General features: G+C 44.1%; 1 protein-coding gene across 1 annotated transcript; it reads left to right on the top strand.

Annotated features, from left to right (window-relative positions):
- The first annotated feature begins 3 nt into the window (after positions 1-3).
- On the top strand, positions 4-21,958 carry MRPL43 (mitochondrial ribosomal protein L43). Its single transcript, XM_056555858.1, has 3 exons — positions 4-287; positions 10,357-10,463; positions 21,542-21,958. Exons 1-3 carry the CDS (start codon positions 157-159, stop codon positions 21,769-21,771), a joined length of 468 nt encoding a protein of 155 aa, XP_056411833.1. The 5' UTR covers positions 4-156; the 3' UTR covers positions 21,772-21,958.
- Positions 21,959-22,220: the final 262 nt, after the last annotated feature.

Here is a 22,220-nt window from a genome sequence, read left to right as displayed (position 1 = left end):
GTGTCCGCCGTCTTCACTGATCTGAACGTCTGGCAAGCTCCTCCCCTTCCCTTCTAGGCCGGTCATGTGACAATGATGTCACGTCTCACTTAGTCCTCCCTAGTGTGGCATGCTCTGGGTCACCCCTGGCAGGCTGGAGGTTAGAGGGTGTTGAGGATGACAGCAAGGGGCACTGCCAGCCGCTTCCTGCAGAGTGTGCTGCACAATGGAGTGGGGAGATATGTGTGCCAGCTCAAGAGGCTCACCCTGATCTTCAGTAAGGACGCGCAGCCCTCCCGGGGAGCCAGGTACATGACATCTCCTATACGTCTCTTATATTTTATACATTATTCTGTCACGTGGTTTGCAGTTTTCTGCTAAAGGTTGTGTTGTAAATGTGCAAACTCTTGAAGATCCCTTAATGCTGAAAGTGAATGGCTGCATTTTTATTGGTAACTCAGCCATTGGTTTGACTGGCTACAAGGGTAAGTTCACAGGCTTGCCGGTTGGTTGCTACTTCCATTCATGTGGTGGCGGTTCTCTCTGCAGCTTCTTCATGGGGTTCTGCATGCTTTATTCAGATAAATGGCCCAGACAGATTCTCTACATGTGAATATTCTATGCAGATAGTGGCGTTTCCCTCCGGCGCTGTAGAAAAAGCATAAAAACGGATGATAGAACTGATCCCAATTATTGAATTAGGACAGTTCACATTCATCCAGCGTCGGAAGGTTTGACCCCGGAAGGTTTGACACCCCACATGGGCACTGGACAGGGGAATCCATCTTGCTGTATTATCCTAACCGGCCTCCACAATTAATGCCCTTTGGATATTTAACAACTGATGCATTTTTGTCATCAGTTGTGGCGAGTTTTAGGCTGGGTTCACTGAGCCGGACAATGTACATTTGGGAACTTAGCCTCAGAGAATCTAAACTGCCAGTAACCAGTTAGTTGTCATGTTAGATTTAAGGGAAATGTTATTTTAGGACCAGGTGGTTCTACATGTGCAGGTAAAAAGCTTTGTATTAAACAGAAACTAACCGCATCACCTGCACTAACCTGATGATACAGTAGAATCTCCCAATAGCAGACACTCTAGTGTCCTCTATTGAGAGATGTCCCCTATTGGGAAAAAGGCTAAAAAATCTTTCTAAATTACTGAATACTTTACTGTACACACTGCAGAATGTAATTACATATAAAACATTCTGAAAAGCAATATTCCAGTAGAATCTTCCATCCCATTTAACCACTTAGGGACCAAGGGCATACAGGTACGCCTTCTCTCCCTGGTACTTAACCCCTTAAGGACCGGGGTTTTTTCCGTTTTTGCATTTTCGTTTTTTGCTCCTTGCCTTTAAAAAATCATAACTCTTTCAATTTTGCACCTAAAAATCCATATGATGGCTTATTTTTTGCGCCACCAATTCTACTTTGTAATGACGTCAGTCATTTTGCCCAAAAATCTACGGTGAAACGGAAAAAAAAATCATTGTGCGACAAAATTGAAAAAAAAACCGCTGTTTTGTAACTTTTGGGGGCTTCCGTTTCTATGCAGTGCATATTTCGGTAAAAATGACACCTTATCTTTATTCTGTAGGTCCATACGATTAAAATGATACCCTACTTATATAGGTTTGATTTTGTCGGACTTCTGGAAAAAATCATAACTACATGCAGGAAAATTTATACGTTTAAAATTGTCATCTTCTGACCCCTATAACTTTTATTTTTCCGTGTATGGGGCGGTATGAGGGCTCATTTTTGCGCTGTGATCTGAAGTTTTTAACGGTACCATTTTTGCATTGATAGGACTTTATTGATCGCTTTTTATTCATTTTTAAATTATATAAAAAGTGACCAAAAATGCACTACTTTGGAATTTTTTTGCGCGCACGCCATTGACCGAGCGGTTTAATTAATGATATATTTTTATAATTCGGACATTTCCGCACGCGGTGATACCATATATGTTTATTTTTATTTTTATTTACACTGTGTTTTTTTTTATTGGAAAAGGGGGGTGATTCAAACTTTTAATAGGGGAGGGGTTAAATGATCTTTATTCACTTTTTTTTTTTTCACTTTTTTTTTTGCAGTGTTATAGCTCCCATAGGGACCTATAACACTGCACACACTGATCTTTCACATTGATCCCTGGTTTCTCATAAGAAACCAGTGATCAACGATTCTGCCGCATGACTGCTCATGCCTGGATCTCAGGCACTGAGCAGTCATTCGGCGATCGGACAGCGAGGAGGCAGGTAGGGGCCCTCCCGCTGTCCTGTCAGCTGTTCGGGATGCCGCGATTAGCCGCGGCTATCCCGAACAGCCCGACTGAGCTAGCCGGCCACTTTCGGTTTCGCTTTTAGCCGCGCGGCTCAGCTCTGAGCGCGCGGCTAAAGGGTTAATAGCGCGGCGCCGCGATCGGTGCTGCGCGCTATTAGAGGCGGGTCCCGACTTCACTATGACGCCGGGCCCGCCGTGATATGACGCGGGGTTACTGTGTAACCCCGCGTTAAATCAGGAGAGCAGGACCAAGGGCGTACCTGTAAGCCCTTGGTCCTTAAGGGGTTAAGGACCAAGGATGCCCAGGGACCAGACCGGGTTGACTGCTGTTATCTATCAGCAGGCACCCTGTGCAAATGCCCAGGGGGGTCCTGAGACCCCCCCATGTCGGCTATCGCCGCAAATCGACGGTGAATTTACACCAGCGTCTCCAATGACCCGGTGATCCGGAAAATAAGGGGGATCAGGGTTGTCCACGACACCCACGATCCCCCTGAAGGGATAGGAGTGAGGTGGCAGGGGTGCCACGCCTCCTATCCTTGCTATTGGTCGTTCAGAAGCGTCGACCAATAGCAGATCGGGGCAGGGGGTTAATGTTCGGTTCCTCCGCTCTGCCCACCTACTGTTGTCTGGGCAGAACGGGGGAACTAACGAGGACTGGCGCCGAAGGTCCACTTGCCTATTGGCTGCGAAAGAGGGCCGTGATCGGCGGCAGCAGAGGATGGCGATGCGGCTCCCTGGATCCTGCGGAAGCCGGGGAGTTGCCTAGCAACATCTGGAGGGCTACAGTTTGGAGACCACTATACAGTGGTCTCTAAGGTGTAGCCCTCCAGATGTTGCAAAACTACAACTCCCAGCATGCCTAGACAGCTGTTTGCTGTGTGGGCATGCTGGGATTTGCAGTTGCAACAGCTGGATGGCTACAGTTTGGAGATCACTGTGCAGTGGTCTCTAAACTGTGGCCCTCTAGATCTTGCAAAACTTCAACTCCTAGCATGCCCATTGCCCACAAAGCAGTTTGCTGTCAAGGCATGCTGGGATTTTTAGTTTTGCAACATCTGGAGGGCCACAGTTTGGAGATCACTGTGCATTGGTCTCTAAACTGTTGCCCTCCAGATGTTGCCAAACTGCAAATTCCAGCATGCCCAATCAGCTGTCTCGCCATGCTGGGTGCTGTAGTTGCGTACCTCTAGCTGTTGCATAACTACATCTCCCAGCATGCCCTTCAGCGATCAGTACATGCTGTGAGCTGTAATTTTGCAACAGCTGGAGGCACACTGGTTGGAAAACACTGAGTTAGGTAACAGAACCTAACTGAAGGTTTTCCAACCAGTGTGCCTCCAGCTGTTGCAGAAGTACAACTCCCAGCATGCATGGTCTGTCAGTACATGCTGGGAGTGGTAGTTTTGCAACAGCTGGAGGCTCGCCCCCCCCCCCCCCCAATATACAGGGTACATTCACAAGGGCAGGTTTACAGTGAGGTATCTTACGGCAGTGTTTCCAAAACAGAGCCTCCAGCTGTTGCAAAACAACAACTCCCAGCATTTCCGGAAAGCCACTGACTGTCCAGGCATGCTGTGGGTTTAGCAACAGCTGGAGTTGCCCTGTTTGGGAATCACTGGCGTAGAATACACCTATGTCCACCCCTATGCAATCCCTGATTTAGTCCTCAAATGCGCATGGCGCTCTCTCACTTCGGAGTCGTATTTCAAGGAAACAGTTTAGGGCCACGTATGGATGGGGTATTTCCGTACTCGGGAGAAATTGCACTACTAATTTTGGGGGTCTTTTTCTCATTTTACCCATTAGGAAAAGGAAAAGTTGGGGGCTACACCAGCCTGTTAGTGTAAAAAAATTTTCACTAACATGCTGGTGTTGCCCCATTTTTTTTTTTGTTTTTTTTTTTACAAGCGGTAAAAGGAAAAAAAGACCCCCGAAATTTGTAACACAATTTACGGAAATACACCATATGTGGGTGTAAAATGCTCTGCGGACGCACAACATGGCTCAGGAGTGAGAGCGCACCATGTACATTTGAGGCCTAAATTGGTGATTTGCACAGGGGTGGCTGATTTTACAGCGGTTCTGACATAAACGCAAAAAAAATAAATACCCACATGTGACCCCATTTTGGAAACTACACCCCTCACGGAATGTAACAAGGGGTATAGTGAGCCTTAACAACCCACAGGTGTGTGACTAATTTTCATTAAAGTTGTATGGGGAAAATGAAAAAATAAATTATTTTTCACTAAAATGCTGGTGTTACCCTAAATTTTTCATTTTCACAAGGGAAAATAGGAAAACAGCCCCCCAAAATTTGTAACCCCATTTCTTCTGAGTAAGAACATGCCCCATATGTGGATGTAAAGTGCTCTATGGGTGCACTACAATGCTCAGAACAGAAGGAGCGCCATTGGGCTTTTGGAGAGAAAATTTGTCCGGAATTGAAGGCCACGTGTGTTTACAAAGCCCCCATAGTCCCAGAACAATGGAACCCCCCCCACATGTGACCGCATTTTGGAAACTACACCCCTCACGGAATGTAGTAAGGGGTGCAGTGAGCATTTTCATCCCACAGGTGTCTGACAGATTTTTGGAACAGTGGTCCGTGAAAATGAAACGGATGTGCACAGCCCACTGTTCCAAAGATCTGTCAAACCCATGTGGGGTGTAAATACTCATTGCACCCCTTATTAAATTTTGTGAGGGGTGTAGTTTCCAAAATGGGGTCACGTGGAGGGGGAGGGGGGGGGGGGGTCCACTGTTCTGGCACCATGGAGGCTTTGTAAACATACATGGCCCCGACTTCTATTCCAACCAAATTCTCTATCCAAAAGCTCAGTGGTGCTCTTCCTCTTCTGAGCATTGTAGTGCACCAGCAGAGCACTTGACGTCCACACATGGGGTATTTCCATACTCAAATTTTGGGGGGCTTTTTCTCCTATTACCCCTTGTAAAAATTCAAAAACTGGGTCTACAAGAACATGCGAGTGTAAAAAATTAAGATTTAGAATTTTCTCCTTCACTTTTCTGCTATTCCTGTGAAACACCTAAAGGGTTAACACACTTACTGAATGTCATTTTAAATACTTTGGGGGGTGCAGTTTGTATAATGGGGTCATTTATGGGGTATTTCTAATTTGAAGGCCCCTCAAATCCACTTCCAAACTGAACTGGTCCCTGAAAAATCTCGATTTTGAAAATTTTGTGAAAAATTGGAATATTGCTGCTGAACTTTGAAGCCCTCTGATCTCTTCCAAAAGTTAAAACATGTCAACTTTATGATGCAAACATAAAGTAGACTTTTTTTTTATATGTGAATCAATATATAATTTAATTGGATAGGGGTGTGGAAAAAAAAAAAAAAAAAAACTACTTGCCCAAGGGACTAAAGCGGAATACAATCTACTTGTCCCTCAAGAAAATCCACTTGTCCTGGTAGATGAAATAATTTCAACTTTTTCACTTTTTATATCATGAAAAAATGAATAAAAAGTTCAATAAGTCCTATCAATGCAAAAATTGTACCGTTAAAAACTACAGCTCACGGCGCAAAAAATGAGCTCTCATACCGCCCCATACGCGGAAAAATAAAAAAGTTATAGGGGTCAGAAGATGACAATTTTAAACGTATAAATTTTCCTGCATGTAGTTATGATTTTTCCAGAAGTACGACAAAATCAAACCTAGATAAGTAGGGTATCATTTTAACCGTATGGACCTACAGAATTAACCCCTTAAGGACACATGACGTACTGGAACGTCATGTGTCCGCTCCCGATCTATAACACGGTGCCACTAACAACGGCCGGGACCCGTGGCTAATAGCGCGCGGCATTGATCGCTGTGCCGCGTGCTATTAACCCTTTAGACGCGGCATTCAAAGTTGAACGCTGCGTCTAAAGTGAAACTGAAACCATGCCGGTTAGCTCGGTGGGCTTTTTTGGGGATAGCCGCGGCGAAATCACGGCATCCCGAACAGCTTACAGGACAGCAGGTGGGTCCCTACCTGCCTCCTCGCTGTCCGAACGCCGAATGACTGCTCAGTGCCTGAGATCCAGTCATTTTTACCGAAAAATGTACTACGTAGAAACGGAAGCCCCCAAAAGTTACAAAACTGCGTTTTTTTTTCCCAATTTTGTCGCACAATGATTTTTTTTTTCCATTTCACCGTAGATTTTTGGGCAAAATGACTGACGTCATTACAAAGTAGAATTGGTGGCGCAAAAAATAAGCCATAATATGGATTTTTAGGTGCAAAATTGAAAGAGTTAAGATTTTTTAAAGGCAAGGAGCAAAAACGGAAAATTCTCCCGGTCCTTAAGGGGTTAAAATATTTTAATCACTATTTTTCAGTCTTCATAGGGATTTATATATATATGGAGTCTTTTGATTGGAAAACACCGAACGCCGCTGTGTTACAGACATCATACACCCATCATATATATATATATATATATATACACAGACATCATACACACATCATATATACACAGACATCATACACCCATCATATATACACAGACATCATACACCCATCATATATATATATATATACATACACACAGACATCATACACCCATCATATATATATATATATATATATATATATATATATATATACATACACACAGACATCATACACACATCCTATATACACAGACATCATACACACATCATATATACATACAGACATCATACACACATCACACATACACTCACACCATACATATGCACACATACACCCGCTGCTGGTACACCCCCCCTAATTATACATTACATACATATACAACCACCGTTCCCGCCGCCTGCATGCTCTGCCTCCTCACCTGAGCTTCACATCCCCCGCTCTACATTACACAAGAAGCAGGGGGGGAGTGAGGACGAACACAGCTCGGTACACAGCTCCATCCCCCGTACACAGCTCCATCCCCCTGCTCTGTCTCCACAGGACCTGATCTACCACAAAGAGTCTGCAAGTTTGCACGGGGAAAATACAGAGCAGGGAGAGAGAGGAGAGGACGCATTGCACGGGGCTGGGGAGGATTTCTGTGTGTGAAGGAGGACAGACTGCACCTCACCTCACACCGGCACCTCAGGGGCTAAGAGCAGACTTGTGTGTGCGCAGCGCACGTCTGCAAATCTGCTCCCAGCTACAGTCACGAAGACAGGCAGAAATGGCAGGGGCGATTTTGAAAATTTGGTGAAAAATTGGAAAATTGCTGTGGAACTTTGAAGCCCTCTGATGTCTTCCAAAAGTTAAAAAACATGTCAACTTCATGATGAAAATATAAAGTAGACATATTGTATATGTGAATCAATATATAATTTATTTGGAATGTCTATTTTCCTTACAAGCAGAGAGTTTCAAAGTTAGAAAAATGCAATATTTCAAATTTTTTCATCAAATTATTGAATTATTTACCAAGAAATGATGCAAGTATCGACAAAATTTTACCACTAACATAAAGTAGAATATGTCACGAAGAAACAATCTCTGAATCAGAATGAAAGGTAAAAGCATTCCAGAGTTATTAATGCTTAAAGTGAAAGTGGTCAGATGTGCAAAAAACGCTCTGGTCCTACAGTGAAAATTGGTCTGGTCCTTAAGGGGTTAAAGGAGTAGTCCAGTTTAAAAAAAAAACTACCGTATTTATCGGCGTATAACACGCACTTTTTAGGCTAAAATTTTTAGCCTAAAGTCTATGTGCGTGTTATACGCCGATACACCCCCAGGAAAGGCAGGGGGAGAGAGGCCGTTGCTGCCCGCTTCTCTCCCCCTGCCTTTCCTGGGGTCTAGAGCCCTGCTGCCGGCCCTTCTCTCCCCCTGGCTATCGGCAGCCAGGGGGAGAGACGGGGCAGCGGCACCCATTACCGGCGCTGCTGCCCCGTTGCCTCCCCCCATCCCCGGTGGCATAATTACCTGTTGCCGGGGTCGGGTCCGCGCTGCTGCAGGCCTCCGGCGTGCGTCCCCTGTGTCGTTGCTATGCGCTGCACGGCGCATGACGTCAGTGCGCCGCGCCGTGCATAGCAACGACGCAGGGGACGCACGCCGGAGGCCTGCAGCAGCGCGGACCCGACCCCGGCAACAGGTAATTATTCCACCGGGGATGGGGGGGAGGCAGCGGCGCCGGCAATGGGTGCCGCTGCCCCTTCTCTCCCCCTGGCTGTCGGCGCCGCTTCTCTCCTCCTGGCTATCGGCGCCGGCACCGATAGTCAGGGGGACAGAACGGGCAGCGGCGCCGATAGCCAGGGGGAGAGAAGGGCCAGCAGCAGGGCTCTAGACCCCAGGAAAGGCAGGGGGAGAGAGAGAAGCGGGCAGCGACTGCCTCTCTCCCCCTGCCTTTCCTGGGGGTGTATCGGGGTATACACGCGCACACACGCACCCTCATTTTACCATGGATATTTGGGTAAAAAACTTTTTTTACCCAAATATCCTTGGTAAAATGAGGGTGCGTGTTATAGGCCGGTGCGTGGTATACCCCGATAAATACGGTAATTCCTTACCATAGAGATGCATGAAAGGGGCGTGTCAGCGAGGCGCCGGACAGAAGATCGAAGGAGGCCCTAGTGGTTGGATCCCCTACGATTTGACACTTGCGGCTAGGGGATACGTTTTTGTAAACTAGACTACTGCTTCAATAGTGCTGATTCCAACAAAGGTTACCGTTTTCTGGTCTTTTGCCAAATAACTAGTTTACATATAAGGATTTCTGTCCATAAATTGAGAAAAGTTCAACAATGGCTGACAAAAAATGAAGTGTTCATGTAACTGGTATTATCCTGTAACAACCTGATCAATTGATTCTTTTTTTGTTCATCAATCTTCCAAGAAAATTAAATTAAAAAAAAAAAGTCCTAAAAAATGACCAGAAAGTTATGTATACCTATATGGGCACTATTCAAAAAGTCGAGCCCTCATACAACTACATAGACGGAAAAATATGACGGGATATGGTTTCACAAAACCAAAAATAAACAAAAGATGTGTATTTATTGTGCACATGTAAATCATAAAAACAATATAAACTTGTTATAGCCTAATCATACTGACCCACATAACCCACATGTCCGTTATACTGCTCCCCCACATGTCACACAAAAAGCTAGTCTTTGGCTTTGTCAGTGGAAAAATAAAAAGTGAAATGTTAAATAAAAATTTATGCTATTGGAAAATGGGAATTTCAAAAATGTAATAAATAAAGTAACTTTGCTATGGGTCGCCATTACAAAAATATTGTCTTTGGGTGTATAAACTTGGGTGCAGACCTATACATTGTAACAAGACAAAAAACAAACCCAGGATAATCCAATCCTGCAGTTATACTTTCTTCCATCTGTTCCTACTTCTTTGGTTAAATACATTAAGTATGATGCTAGAAGTACGGAACTAATTGAAAAAATAATATTTTTTTTTTGTATATTGTTTCCATGTTGATTTGCATAATTTTTATTTTATTTTAAAGAAATCTGTCACCAGTGTCACCTGCACTAACCTATCTGTACCGACAGAGTGCAGGTGACACTTATGACAACGATACTCACCTTGTCCCGTTCCGTGGCGGGGATCATCGGTAATCTCCTCCGTTAGCTCCGCTCCGGAAACTCGGCTTGGGGCATGGGCGGAGCTTACTGATGTCACCGCTGCTGTTCTCTCACAGCAGGACCTAGCAGAGAGCAGCAGCGGCTTGAGGCATGGGCGGAGCTTAGTGACGTCACCGCTGCTGCTCCCTGCTGGGTCCCGCTGTGAGAGAACAGCTGTGACGTCAGTAAGCTCCGCCCGTGCCCTAAGCCGGGTGCCCGGAGCTAAGGTTGACGGAGGAGATTACTGAAGATCCCTGCCACGGAACAAGGTAAGTACCGTTGTCACCAGTGTCACCTGCACTGTCAGTACCGACAGGTTAGTACAGGGGACACTGGTGACATATTTTCTTTAAAAACACAACCAGTTGCAAAGTTGCTTTAAGATTTAGATTCATTCACAAATTTGAAAAAATATTACTGCACAGTGTATTATGGGAATCTTGTCTTCATATGAGTTTTATTGACAATGACCTTTCATTTATTTCTTCATTTATTTAGAGAGTTTATTGAAGAGAAAGTAGTTGACTTTGCTAAGCAGAATCCTGGTGTTGTTGTGTATATCAGCCCCAAGCCATGCAGAGTACCCAAAGTGGTGGGAGAATATTGTAAGTACCAGTATACTGCACTCTTATTATGCTTTATAAAAGAGCTCACTTGACATCAGCTAAAATAGTCTTCTAATAAGGGGATTTTTAAGTTATTGAGCTACAGTAACCCTCCGACCTACGATGGCCCCGACATACGATCATTTCAACATACGATGGCCTCGCAGAGGCCATCGCATGTTGAAAGCAACATCAACATACGATGCTTTTGTATGTCGGGGCCATCGCATAAACTGCTATCTGGCGGCGCAGACTGCTTTAGCTGCCACTGGATAGCCGTTTACAGTGCCCCGTGTGGTCAGCTGACGATCCCTCACCTGTCCTCGGGGCTCCGGCGCGTCCTCTTCGGGATCCCCTGCATCGTCGGTGCTCTCCATCATCGTCATCACGTCGCTGCGCACACCGTCCCGTCATCCAATAGGAGTGGCGTGCGTAATGATGTGATGGCGGCGACGGAGAGCGAGGATGCCGGGGAAGCAGAGGCCTTGCCAGAGCGTCGGGGACACCCCGGGGACGTGGCGACAGCGATGGAGGGCGACATCCAGGGCAGCGGTGATGGTCCGGAGCGGCGGGGACACGTGAGTATAACCTCCAATACCAGTGGTCTTCAACCTGCGGACCTCCAGATGTTGCAAAACTACAACTCCCAGCATGCCCGGACAGCCGTTGGCTGTCCGGGCATGCTAGGTGTTGTAGTTTTGCAACATCTGGAGGTCCGCAAGTTGTAGACCACTGTCCTATACTTTACATTGCACGGATCCCTCAACATACAATGGTTTCAACAAACGATGGTCCATTTGGAACGGATTACCATCGTATTTTGAGGGACCACTGTATATTTGCATCATACATCAGTGCAGTCTGATGTGCTGGCATATGGGCCTCCATTGATAACATTTTTCTTTCTTAAAACAGAGATGTCAAATTAACATTAATGGCCTTTTGTTCCTGACTAGCACTAGCTAAAAGGTGTTTTCAATTAGATTCTGCTACTCTGCATAATGCAGAATTGCCGCGGCAGAATTCTTAAGGCTGAGTTCCACCGGACTGCACTGCCATCTGTAAAACAGAGCGCGTCTCTACAGTCTTACCAGCAATTATTTTGTCAGCACCTGCTGCAAGAGGACGTTCAGCCTGCAGAGTTCAGCTACCATTCACTTCAATGGGTCAGCAGAAAATCCGCAATGGAGGCAGATTTGCAGATTTTGCTTTGGACCCATTGAAGGAAAATCCGCAACTAATTTGCCCGTGTAAACGTATCCTTAGGCAGACATTTGGGGAGAGATTTAGAGGAAATGCTGTGGATTTTCCATATGTATTTTTGCACTGAAAATCTGCTGTGGATAACTGTGCCATAAATGTTAATACAGTTTTACTAATTTACATGTAGCAGGTTTTTTCAGCCCAAAAATTGACACTAGATTTGCATTGTTTGATCTGCAGTGTGTCAAGTCCATGTTACACATATTGATTTTGCTGCAGATTTGCATATCAACAGATTACAGCATGGCTTTCAGTTTGTATTGAAAAAGTAGGCAAAAAAGGTTTTAAGGGCTTCTGGTGATCTACATAGATGCTGTAAACATCTGTTTTTAATTTCCTTTTTTGCCAGCATGTAACAAAAGGGTTAACCCCTTAAGGACTCAGGGTTTTTCCATTTTTGCACTTTCGTTTTTTCCTCCTTACCTTTAAAAAATCATAACCCTTTCAATTTTCCACCTAAAAATCCATATTATGGCTTATTTTTTGCGTCGCCAATTCTACTTTGCAGTGACATTAGTCATTTTACCCAAAAATGCACGGCGAAACGGAAAAAAAAATCAATGTGCGACAAAATCGAAAAAAAACGCCATTTTGTAACTTTTGGGGGCTTCCGTTTCTACGCAGTGCATATTTCGGTAAAAATTACACCTTATCATTATTCTGTAGGTCCATACGGTTAAAATGATACCCTACTTATATAGGTTTGATTTTGTCGCACTTCTGGAAAAAATCATAACTACATGTAGGAAAATTTATACGTTTAAAAATGTCATCTTCTGACCCCTATAACTTTTTTATTGTTCCACGTACGGGGCGGTATGAGGGCTCATTTTTTGCGCCGTGATCTGAAGTTTTTATTGGTATGATTTTTGTTTTGATCTGACTTTTTGATCACTTTTTATTCATTTTTTAATGTTATAAAAAGTTACCAAAATACGCTTTTTTGGACTTTGGAATTTTTTTGCGCGCACACCATTGACCGTACGGCTTAATTAATGATATATTTTTATAGTTCGGACATTTACGCACGCGGCGATACCACATATGTTTATTTTTATTTTTTTTTACACTGTTTTATTTTTCTTATGGGAAAAGGGGGGTGATTCAAACTTTTATTAGGGAAGGGGTTAAATGACCTTTATTAACACTTTTTTTTTACTTTTTTTTTGCAGTGTTATAGGTCCCATAGGGACCTATAACACTGCACACACTGATCTCTCATCCTGATCACAGGCGTGTATTAACACGCCTGTGATCAGCATTATCGACGCTTGACTGCTCCTGCCTGGATCTCAGGCACGGAGCAGTCATTCGAGGAGACACCGAGGAGGCAGGTAAGAGCCCTCCCGGTGTCCGATCAGCTGTTCGGGACGCCGCGATTTCACCGCGGCGGTCCCGAACAGCCCGACTGAGCAGCCGGGTCACTTTCAGTTTCACTTTAGAAGCTGCGGTCAGCTTTGACCGCCGCTTCTAAAGGGTTAATACCGCACATCGCCGCGATCGGCGATGTGTGGTATTAGCCGCGGGTCCCGGCCGTTGATTAGCGCCGGGACCCACGCGATATGATGCGGCGCGATCCCGCTTCATATCGCGGGAGCCGGCGCAGGACGTAAATATACGTCCTGCGTCGTTAAGGGGTTAAAGGGGTACTCCGCCCCTGGACAATCTCATCCCATATACAAAGGATAGGGGATAATATGTCTGATTGCGGGGGTCCCGCCGCTGAGACCCCCTGCGATCTACCTGCAGCACCCAACATTGGTTTACAATGCTGGCTGTGGCACCAGAGGCTTGTGACGTCACGGCCACGCCCCCTTGTGACGTCATGGCCATGCCCCCTCAATGCACGTCTATGGGAGGGGGCCTGGCCGTGGCATCAGTGCCATATTGCTAGTTATCAGGCACGGAGCAAACTTCGCTTTGTGCACCTGCAGTGCCGCAGGAGAGATTGCGGGGGGTCCCAGCGGCAGGACCCCCGCGATCAGACATCTTATCCCCTATCCTTTCGATAGAGGATAAGATGTCTAGGGGCGGAGCAACCCTTTTAAGCTTTCTTATCTGGCTATGGCAGAATAAATAAATAGCTGAAGGAAATAAATACATTTAAATAATTTAAAGGGGTACTCCGGTGGTTAATTTTTTTTTTACTACATGGCATCTTCTTTGTAAGTTTTTTGTTTTTTTGCAATATACATGTGTTATATGTTTAGGCAGCATGTGTGAGTTTTTCTTACCTGTTTGTTGGTAGTTCAGAGGGTTTACTTTTACTGTTGTCCACAGTTCTGAGTCTGTTGTGGACAAGATGTCACAGCTTTTTTTTTTTTTTTGTCTGCACGCCCCCTCATCTCATCCAGCTGAGTACACAGCTCCTAACCTCCCCTCCCCCCCTGCTCTGTATTCTAAGGACGCAGGTCTGCACAGGAGAAAGAACACAGAGAAGATGAGTGTTATTTGAAGGGGAGGATGACAAGCTGCACGGGCTGGGGATGTATGGACTGCAGGGGAATAAATCTCATACTGGGAATGATCCCAATGGGGGAGATTTATCAAAACCTGTGCAGAGGAAAACTTGCCCAGTTGCCCATAGCAACCAATCAGATTGCTTCTTTCATTTTTCACAGGCCTTCATAAAAATGATTGGTTGCTATGTGTAACTGGGCAAGTTTTCCTCTGCACAGGTTTTGATAAATCTCCCCCTATATGTGAAGGGGGAGGGGGGGGGGACTCCTGTATGACACATGCTGGGAGTTGTAGTCGTTGTGTATGTATGCTAGTGCTTACAAACCAGTGTGCCTCCAGCTGTTGCAAAACTACAACTCCCAGCATGCCCTGACAGACTTTGGGCATGCTGGGAGTTGTAAATTTGTAACAGCTGGAGGCACACTGGTTGGGAAACACTGTTCTAGCCTATTCAGCATACACATCATGTTACACCAGTGTTTCCCAACCAGTGTACCTCCAGCTGTTGCAAAACTACAACTCCTAGCATGCCCAAAGGCTGTAGTTTTGCAACACCTGGAGGCACCCTGGTTGGGAAACACTGGTGTATGCCCTACAGAGGTGTGGTGAACTACAACCCCCAGGAGACTACAGAGGCAGCATGCTGGTGTTATACCACAGACTGAAGACTCCTGAATGACACATGCTGGGAGTTGTAGTCCTTTTTGTGTGTGTATGCCAGTGTATACCAACCAGGGCTGATTATATTAGTGTGCTGTGTATAAGGGGGCTGACCCAGGAAAAATAGTAGGGTGAGTAAAGGGCGGAACAAAAAAAAAAGGAGCCGCCCCAAACCAGCAAGGCATGTGGCATGCTGGGATTTGTAGTTTTCAGCACAGCAAGAAACAGGAAATAGAAGCAAACATAGAAAAACAAAGTTGGGGATAAAAAGACAACAAAGAACGGAAATAGAGTAGGCTAAACAACAAGAATAGAAATGAAACAAAACAAATAGGGTAAGTCACAAACCACCGGAGTACCCCTTTAATGCTAATTAACAGGAATCCATAAAACCCTATTGAGTGACCTGGAGGTTCCCCCTCCCCCACCATTGGTCCTCTGTCATGTCTGTCCTGGTCTCTGTGGTTGGGGTGTACCTACCCTTTTCACCTGTGGGACAGCACTCTGTGATCTTGCAGAGGCTGCTGGGCAGCACTGTTTTGTGCTTTTAAAGGAGTTAAATAGGATTAGAAAAACAGAGTTGATTTCTTCAAAAAACTGCACCACATCTGTCTTCAGGATGTGTGTGATATTGCAGTTCTGTTTTAGTGAACTGGAGCCAAGTTGTGATCCCACACACAACCTGATGACAGGTATAGTATAGTATAGTATATAGTAAAAGAAATGATGTGCTGCAGACGGACAGAATGGAATGTTTAAACTTATCTCCTTTCGGTAAATGAGAAAACCTGTGCAGCGGAAAAGTGGACCAGTTGCCCATAGCAACTAATCAGCTTCCTTCTTAAATTTTTAAAAATGCCTCTGAAAATGAACGAAGCAATCTTATTGGTTGCTGTTGGCTCCTTTGAGTTTGGAGGCAGCACAATATCCCGTCCTAATAAAGCATATTTTTACCTTTTTTTATTTTTGCTGCAAGCATACATGTGTTCTTGCGGTCTCATTGTGGTTTTATGGGCTCCTGTTAATTAGCAGTATTTGGTTTAATAGCTTTATTGCCTTCAGCTAATTTTATTTCTTCTACCTTTTAAATTGATTGATTAAAGAGCTTATTGACTCTTTTGTTATGTGCTGCCTCCGGATTCCTGGAAAGGAAATATTTTGGGAGTAAATTTAAGCTGTATCAGACCCTGTAGAAAATCTGAATGTACTGCATGTGTAAGAAAGAAATGTATTCAGTTTACATGAAACTGCTTATTGCTAATAGTGTGTTCTTATGTTTGGGTTTTTAATTGCAATTACTGAATACAAAGACTCACCCGGTGTGAGCAGTGGGTTCCATGTACAGTGGATCCACCACAAACACCCTCTGGGACATGTTTGGTATATATAAATATATATATTTTTCTATTTGCAAGATATTCCTCCACCAGAATGGGTATCCAATCATTGCTGGAGAGCGTCAAGGTTTTGATCCGGATGAACTCCACGTACACCCGTGTAGACAATGTAGGAAGGAATAAATAAAAATAACCAGTGCTCAGAAGGACATTAGTATAAAAGGTGGGGGAATAAAGGGGATATACATAGATCAATTTATGGACTTACCCCCAATGTGGAGTAAGTCCATAAATTGATATATGTATATCCCCTTTATTCCCCCACCTTTTATACTGATGTCCTTCTGAGCGCTGGTTATTTTTATTTATTCCTTCCCACATAATTTATTTAGATTTTCTATCATAGGGGCAGAAAATTAGATATTAAAGTTCTGGATCCATAGCACAACAGACACCAATGAAAGCCACTGACGCATAATGAGTCTGTTCCATTGTCCTTTATTTTCAGATTCTAATGCAGTTGAGAACACTGCCTTTAGGTTATGTTCACACATACCTGTGTAAATAGGTGAGCACAGCATAAAATATGCTTCATCAAATCCACTACCTATGTATAGTACGTGTTAACATACCTATAAAGTAGGGATGTCCCGATACAATTTTTTTTATGACAGAGTAGGAGTACCGATACTTTAATTCTAGTACTCGCCGATACCAAGTACGAGTACTTATATTTTAAAGGGAATCTGACACCAGGGTGACCCGGTTTCTGGCGCTCTTTACCGTATATGTGGGTCCTTGTTGTGTACAATGGAGGCGGCTGCTGTAGTATGAGCCAAGATTTCTCTCCTTCATTGGACAGAACAGGGAATTTGCAAATCGGGTCACCTGCACTATCTACCCATAAATTCAAGTTAGTGCAGGTGACTCTGCTGTAAGATTGTCTTTAATAGTAGGTAGTATCCCCTTGTTGGCAGCAGCCTCCCGTGTAGACAGCAGCCTCCCGTGTAGACAGCAGCCTCCCGTGTAGACAGCAGCCCCATTTAAACAGCAGCAGGGCCCCCCCTTTAGGCAGCAGCAGGCCCCCCCCCTTTAGGCAGCAGCAGGGCCCCCCCCCCTTTAGGCAGCAGCAGGGCCCCCCCCCCTTTAGGCAGCAGCAGGGCCCCCCCCTTTAGGCAGCAGCAGGGCCCCCCCCCCCCCCGTTTGGACAGCAGCAGGGCCCCCCCCCCCGTTTGGACAGCAGCAGAATCCCCCCCCTATTAGACAGTAGCAGCCCCCCCCTGTTAGACAGCAGCAGGGCCCCCCCCCCCTTGAAGACAGCAGCAGGCCCCCCCCCCCTTTAAGACAGCAGCAGGGCCACCCCTTTAGACAGTAGCAGCCCCCCCCCTTTAGGCAGCAGCCCCCCCCCATTAGACAGCAGCAGGGCCGCCCCTATTAGACAGCAGCAGCCCCCCCCACTTTAGACAGCAGCAGGGCCCCCCATTTAGACAGCAGCAGGGCCCCCCCGTTTAGAGATTATTAGCAACCCCCTCCTTGCAGGCAGCTCATCTCTGTCGGGTGCTGCTCTGCTGCCCCGTTCTCCCGTCCTCCGGTCCGCATCATAGTGTTCCATGGAGGAGCATGTGACATACACGTCACTCTGCTTCCTGCGTAGCGTTAGGCTGGGCGCAGGGGAGGAGGCGGAGAGACGTGTGTGTCACATGCTCCTCCATGGAACACTATGACGCGGACCGGAGGACGAGAGAACGGGGCAGTAGAGGCACCAGGTATCGGGCATGGTATCGGGGACATCCCTACTATAAAGCGTACCTGTCGAATATAAGAAACTTTTTAATATATCTTATGAGACAAATTGTCAGATTTTATTCCTCTCTGAAAATCGGATAAAACATGTCCAGTCTAGTAAACTCACTGGCTTCAAATTTGAGAAGGCAATACAATATTAGGGAGGGGAAATGCCTGTGAATACAGCAGCACAACCGAAAGAGAATACAGACAGCTCTATAATTAACCCCTTAACAACGCAGGATGTAAATGTATGTCCTGGTGAGGTGGTACTTAACGCACCAGGACGTACATTTACGTCCTAAGCATAACCGCGTGCATCGGAGCGATGCTCGCGTCATGCGCGGCAGGTCCCGGCTGCTGATCGCAGCCAGGGACCCCTCAGATGCCGTGATCAATACAGATCACGGCATCTGCAGCATCGCGGTCACTAAAATGACGATCTGATCATCCAGCGCGGCAGACGGAGGTCCCCTCACCTGGCTCCGCTGCCTTCCCAGCATCTTCTGTTCTGATCTGCCTTCCCGCAGACCAGAGCAGAAGTTGACCGATAATGCTGATCAGTGCTATGTCCTAAACATGGCACTGAACAGTATTAGCAATCGAGTGATTGCTATAAATAGTCCCCTATGGGGACTATTAAAGTGTAAAATTTAAAGGGGAAAAAAATAAAGTAGAATTTTTTTTTAAAAACCCCCTCCCCCAATAAAAACGTAAATTGTCCCATTTTCCCAATTTCACCCCCAAAAAGTGTTACAAAAATATTTTATATACATATGTGGTATCGCCGCATGCGTAAATATCTGAAATATTAAAATAAAATGTTAATCATACCGTACGGTGAACGGTGTGAACGTAAAAATAATAAGTCCAAAATAGATGCTTTTTATTCAACATTTTATTCCCCCCAAAATTTTTTTTATAAAAAATGGATTAAAAGTTCTGTATAAGCAAATATGGTATCAATAAAAAGTACAGATCAAAAAAAACTAAAGTAGTCTCAAGGTGATAACAGGTGCTCAACCCCAAGTGCAATTGTGCACACATACAATGGGGTAGAGGACCCGCACCTATGGACAAGAGTGGGGTTTCAATCCTGTGGTAAATATATACAATGATATTAGCTAATCCTCAAAACTGATGTAAAAATTAGACATTAGCCAGTATATCCTTATATGAAGGACATACCTGAGCCCACACACCACGCCAAGGTTTCTCATGTGATGCGGGACCTAACCACTAACCTTTTTTACCTGGCCAGATACATAGAACCAGGAACCAGATATACAGTAGCCTAAGGTCCAACTTGCAGACTGCTCCCCAGTCGCCTCCAGTGTGAACTAAGCACACATACAATGGGAGGGGGGAGACAGGTTACAAGCCCCACCCTTGCTGGTCTATATATAGCAGGCCTCACAGGTGAAACCCCCAACACTACCCAATAAGATAAAAGGGCGCATTGGTATAAGCCTTAAAAGACGCTTGCCGGCTTATATTTGCATGGACATGGCTATAGCAGGAAACTCAACCCCAAGTGCAATTGTGCACCTTCGCTGGGGTGGAGGTCCTGCACTTGTCAACCGTTGCTAAGGGCGATATCCCCAGCAAAAATTGCATACAATGGAGGATGCCTGCAGACGGTCACAAGTACCACAATCACATCCTGACACCTGATAAACGTGGATGTGGATGCGTACAACATGACTGACTTTAAATAAAAAAACAAAACAACGTAGTCTCAAGGTGATAACAGGTGCTTAACTCCAAGTGCAATTGTGCACACATACAATGGGGTAGAGGACCTGTATCAAAGTACAGATCACAGCGCATAAAATGAGCCCTGATACCGCCGCTTATACGGAAGAATGAAAAAGTTATAGGTCTTAAATAGGGGGATTTTTTTTTTTCTGGTTTAAATGATTTTTATTGGATTTTTTTTTGAGAAATTTACAAAAAGGAAAGATTGGCCAAAGAAAACAACGTGGCCAAGGAACAATACATAACAAATATAACACAGTTATATAAATATTACTAAAGCAATCACTCAGCTGTATGTAGAAATATTAATTTGCAGAATCATGTCTTTGGATGTTGCGGATATTATAGACATATCCGGTAGATCATTATAGGTCATCTTGAAAACTAAAAACGTCACATAAGCAGTTTTAAAATATTTTATAGTAATACCTATAACTCTGCAGCGAAGAATAGGATTTTTCATGACTAGATACCGTAGTCCTCCCCCTCTCTCGTCACAGGAAGATTCACCGGAAATATGTGCAAAGTGTGACACCCAGTAATCATAAGTAGTAATGGGTAGTCAGAGTAGTAACATTTAATAATATAGGATGAACATAATTTAATGGAATGGATCCCAGAACAGCATGAAATCTAATAAAACCGTGATAGAAGTGATGTGCATGGTTAATTAGCAGCACCCAGGCCAGTGGATAGTGCTTTATCCAGGTCTTTTAAACGTACTAATTTGGTTAAAAAGTTTGCGTTTTTAAGTACAACAGTAATAGTATGTTATCATGGGTATAATTTTAATCGTATTGACCCAAAGAATAAATAACACGTCATTTTTACTGTAAATTTTACGGCGTGAAAACAAAACCTTCCAAAATTAGCAAAATTGCGGTTTTCTTTTTAATTTCACCACACAAATAGTATTTTTTTGGTTGCGCCATACATTTTATGGTAAAGTGAGTGATGGCATTTTAACTGACAACTGGTTGTGCAAAAAACAAGCCCTCATACTAGTCTGTGGATGAAAATATAAGAGTTATGATTTTTTGAAGACGAGGAGGAAAAAATGAAAACGTAAAAATTAAATTGTCTGCGTCCTTAAAGGGGTATTCCAGGCAAAACCTTTTTTTTATATACATCAACTGGCTCCGGAAAGTTAAACACATTTGTAAATTACTTCTATTAAAAAATCTTAATCCTTCCAATAGTTATTAGCTTCTGAATTTTTCTGTCTAACTTCTCAATGATTATGTCACGTCTGTGCATGATGGGAGAATATCCCCATAGGAACTGCACAGCTACCGGGACGTGAGTCATCAGAGAGCAGTTAGACAGAAAATAACAACTCAACTTCAGAAGCTAATAACTATTGGAAGGATTAAGGTTTTTTTAATAGAAGTAATTTACAAATCTGTTTAACTTTCTGGAGCCAGTTGATACATAAAAAAAAGTTTTGGCCTGGAATACCCCTTTAAGGCCCAAATGGGCTGCGTCCTTAAGGGGTTAAGAGACCTCACCCCACTGCTCACTGCAGATTTTTCATGCTGTATAGTCTTTGTATGGAGATATTGAAGTGTAGACTTCCCTGCTTTGTGTGTGCAGTGTATAGGTGTTGGGCGCCGCCCACCAGCTCTAAGAGAACTGCAAATTACAGATTAACCCTGCAGAGCAGAAATCTGATAAAATATACCATATACAAGTTATATGATGGCCAGTACTAGTGCTGCTCCTCATGTTCGCACAGCTTAGCAAAGTCACCCGAATTGACAGGTAAAAATTAAATAGAATAATTTCACATGCTGTATTTTTATCTTTTATCTCCAGTGAATGGACACATAAGAGAAGTAGAAATCAACAGCAAGACTGCTGAAGAAATAGCAGAGCTTATACAGAAAATGGCCCGCCAGTCTGGTCTGGATATCATCCGTATTCGCAAACCTTATCACACTGACAACCCGAGCATTCAGGGACAGTGGCACCCATTCACCAACAAGTCAACCTGTATTAATGTACAGTCTTTTGATGCTGTCAGCAAACAGACGGGATCTCCATGAAAGTCTAAATTCCAGAATGTGGTGCTTTCTACTAGATAAATTGCAGTCTATAAGACTCACTTCTTAGTGCACTTATTTACAGTAATTTAAGTCTGGAGATTTATGATCAACTTCCTTGTATAATAGATGGAAAATGTTTGAATTAAATTGCTTTTGATAAATAAATATTTTGTTATATTAATGTTAATTTGGTAATACTGTATCAATCCATGGAAACATGAACAAGCTCCTGGTAATAATACATTATTAAAGCTATCCCTAAGTACTCATCGGAATCTTTCAGGAAGTCTGTGATCAGCCATATGTTATAAATAAGTGTGTTTTGTTTTGTATTTTTTATGTCCAATTGCTGCACATTTAAGGTCAAACATACAACACTTACAGCTTGTTTTTATACTGGCGTGTATATAGTGCTTTTCACACTTATCTGGGGAGTTTCTTCCAACAAA

Source organism: Hyla sarda, chromosome 2, assembly GCF_029499605.1.
Source record: "Hyla sarda isolate aHylSar1 chromosome 2, aHylSar1.hap1, whole genome shotgun sequence".
NCBI lineage: Eukaryota > Metazoa > Chordata > Amphibia > Anura > Hylidae > Hyla > Hyla sarda.
The sequence above is the reverse complement of the archived record's forward strand: the minus strand, read 5'-3'. Positions and strand labels throughout refer to the sequence as shown.

Excerpts from the sequence above, each read along its gene's own strand:
- MRPL43 (XM_056555858.1), top strand. The coding sequence starts at position 157 with ATGACAGCAAGGGGCACTGCCAGCCGCTTCCTGCAGAGTGTGCTGCAC. Across the intron at positions 288-10,356 it reads CAGCCCTCCCGGGGAGCCAG|AGAGTTTATTGAAGAGAAAG; the intron begins GTACATGACATC and ends TCATTTATTTAG. Across the intron at positions 10,464-21,541 it reads CAAAGTGGTGGGAGAATATT|TGAATGGACACATAAGAGAA; the intron begins GTAAGTACCAGT and ends TTTTATCTCCAG.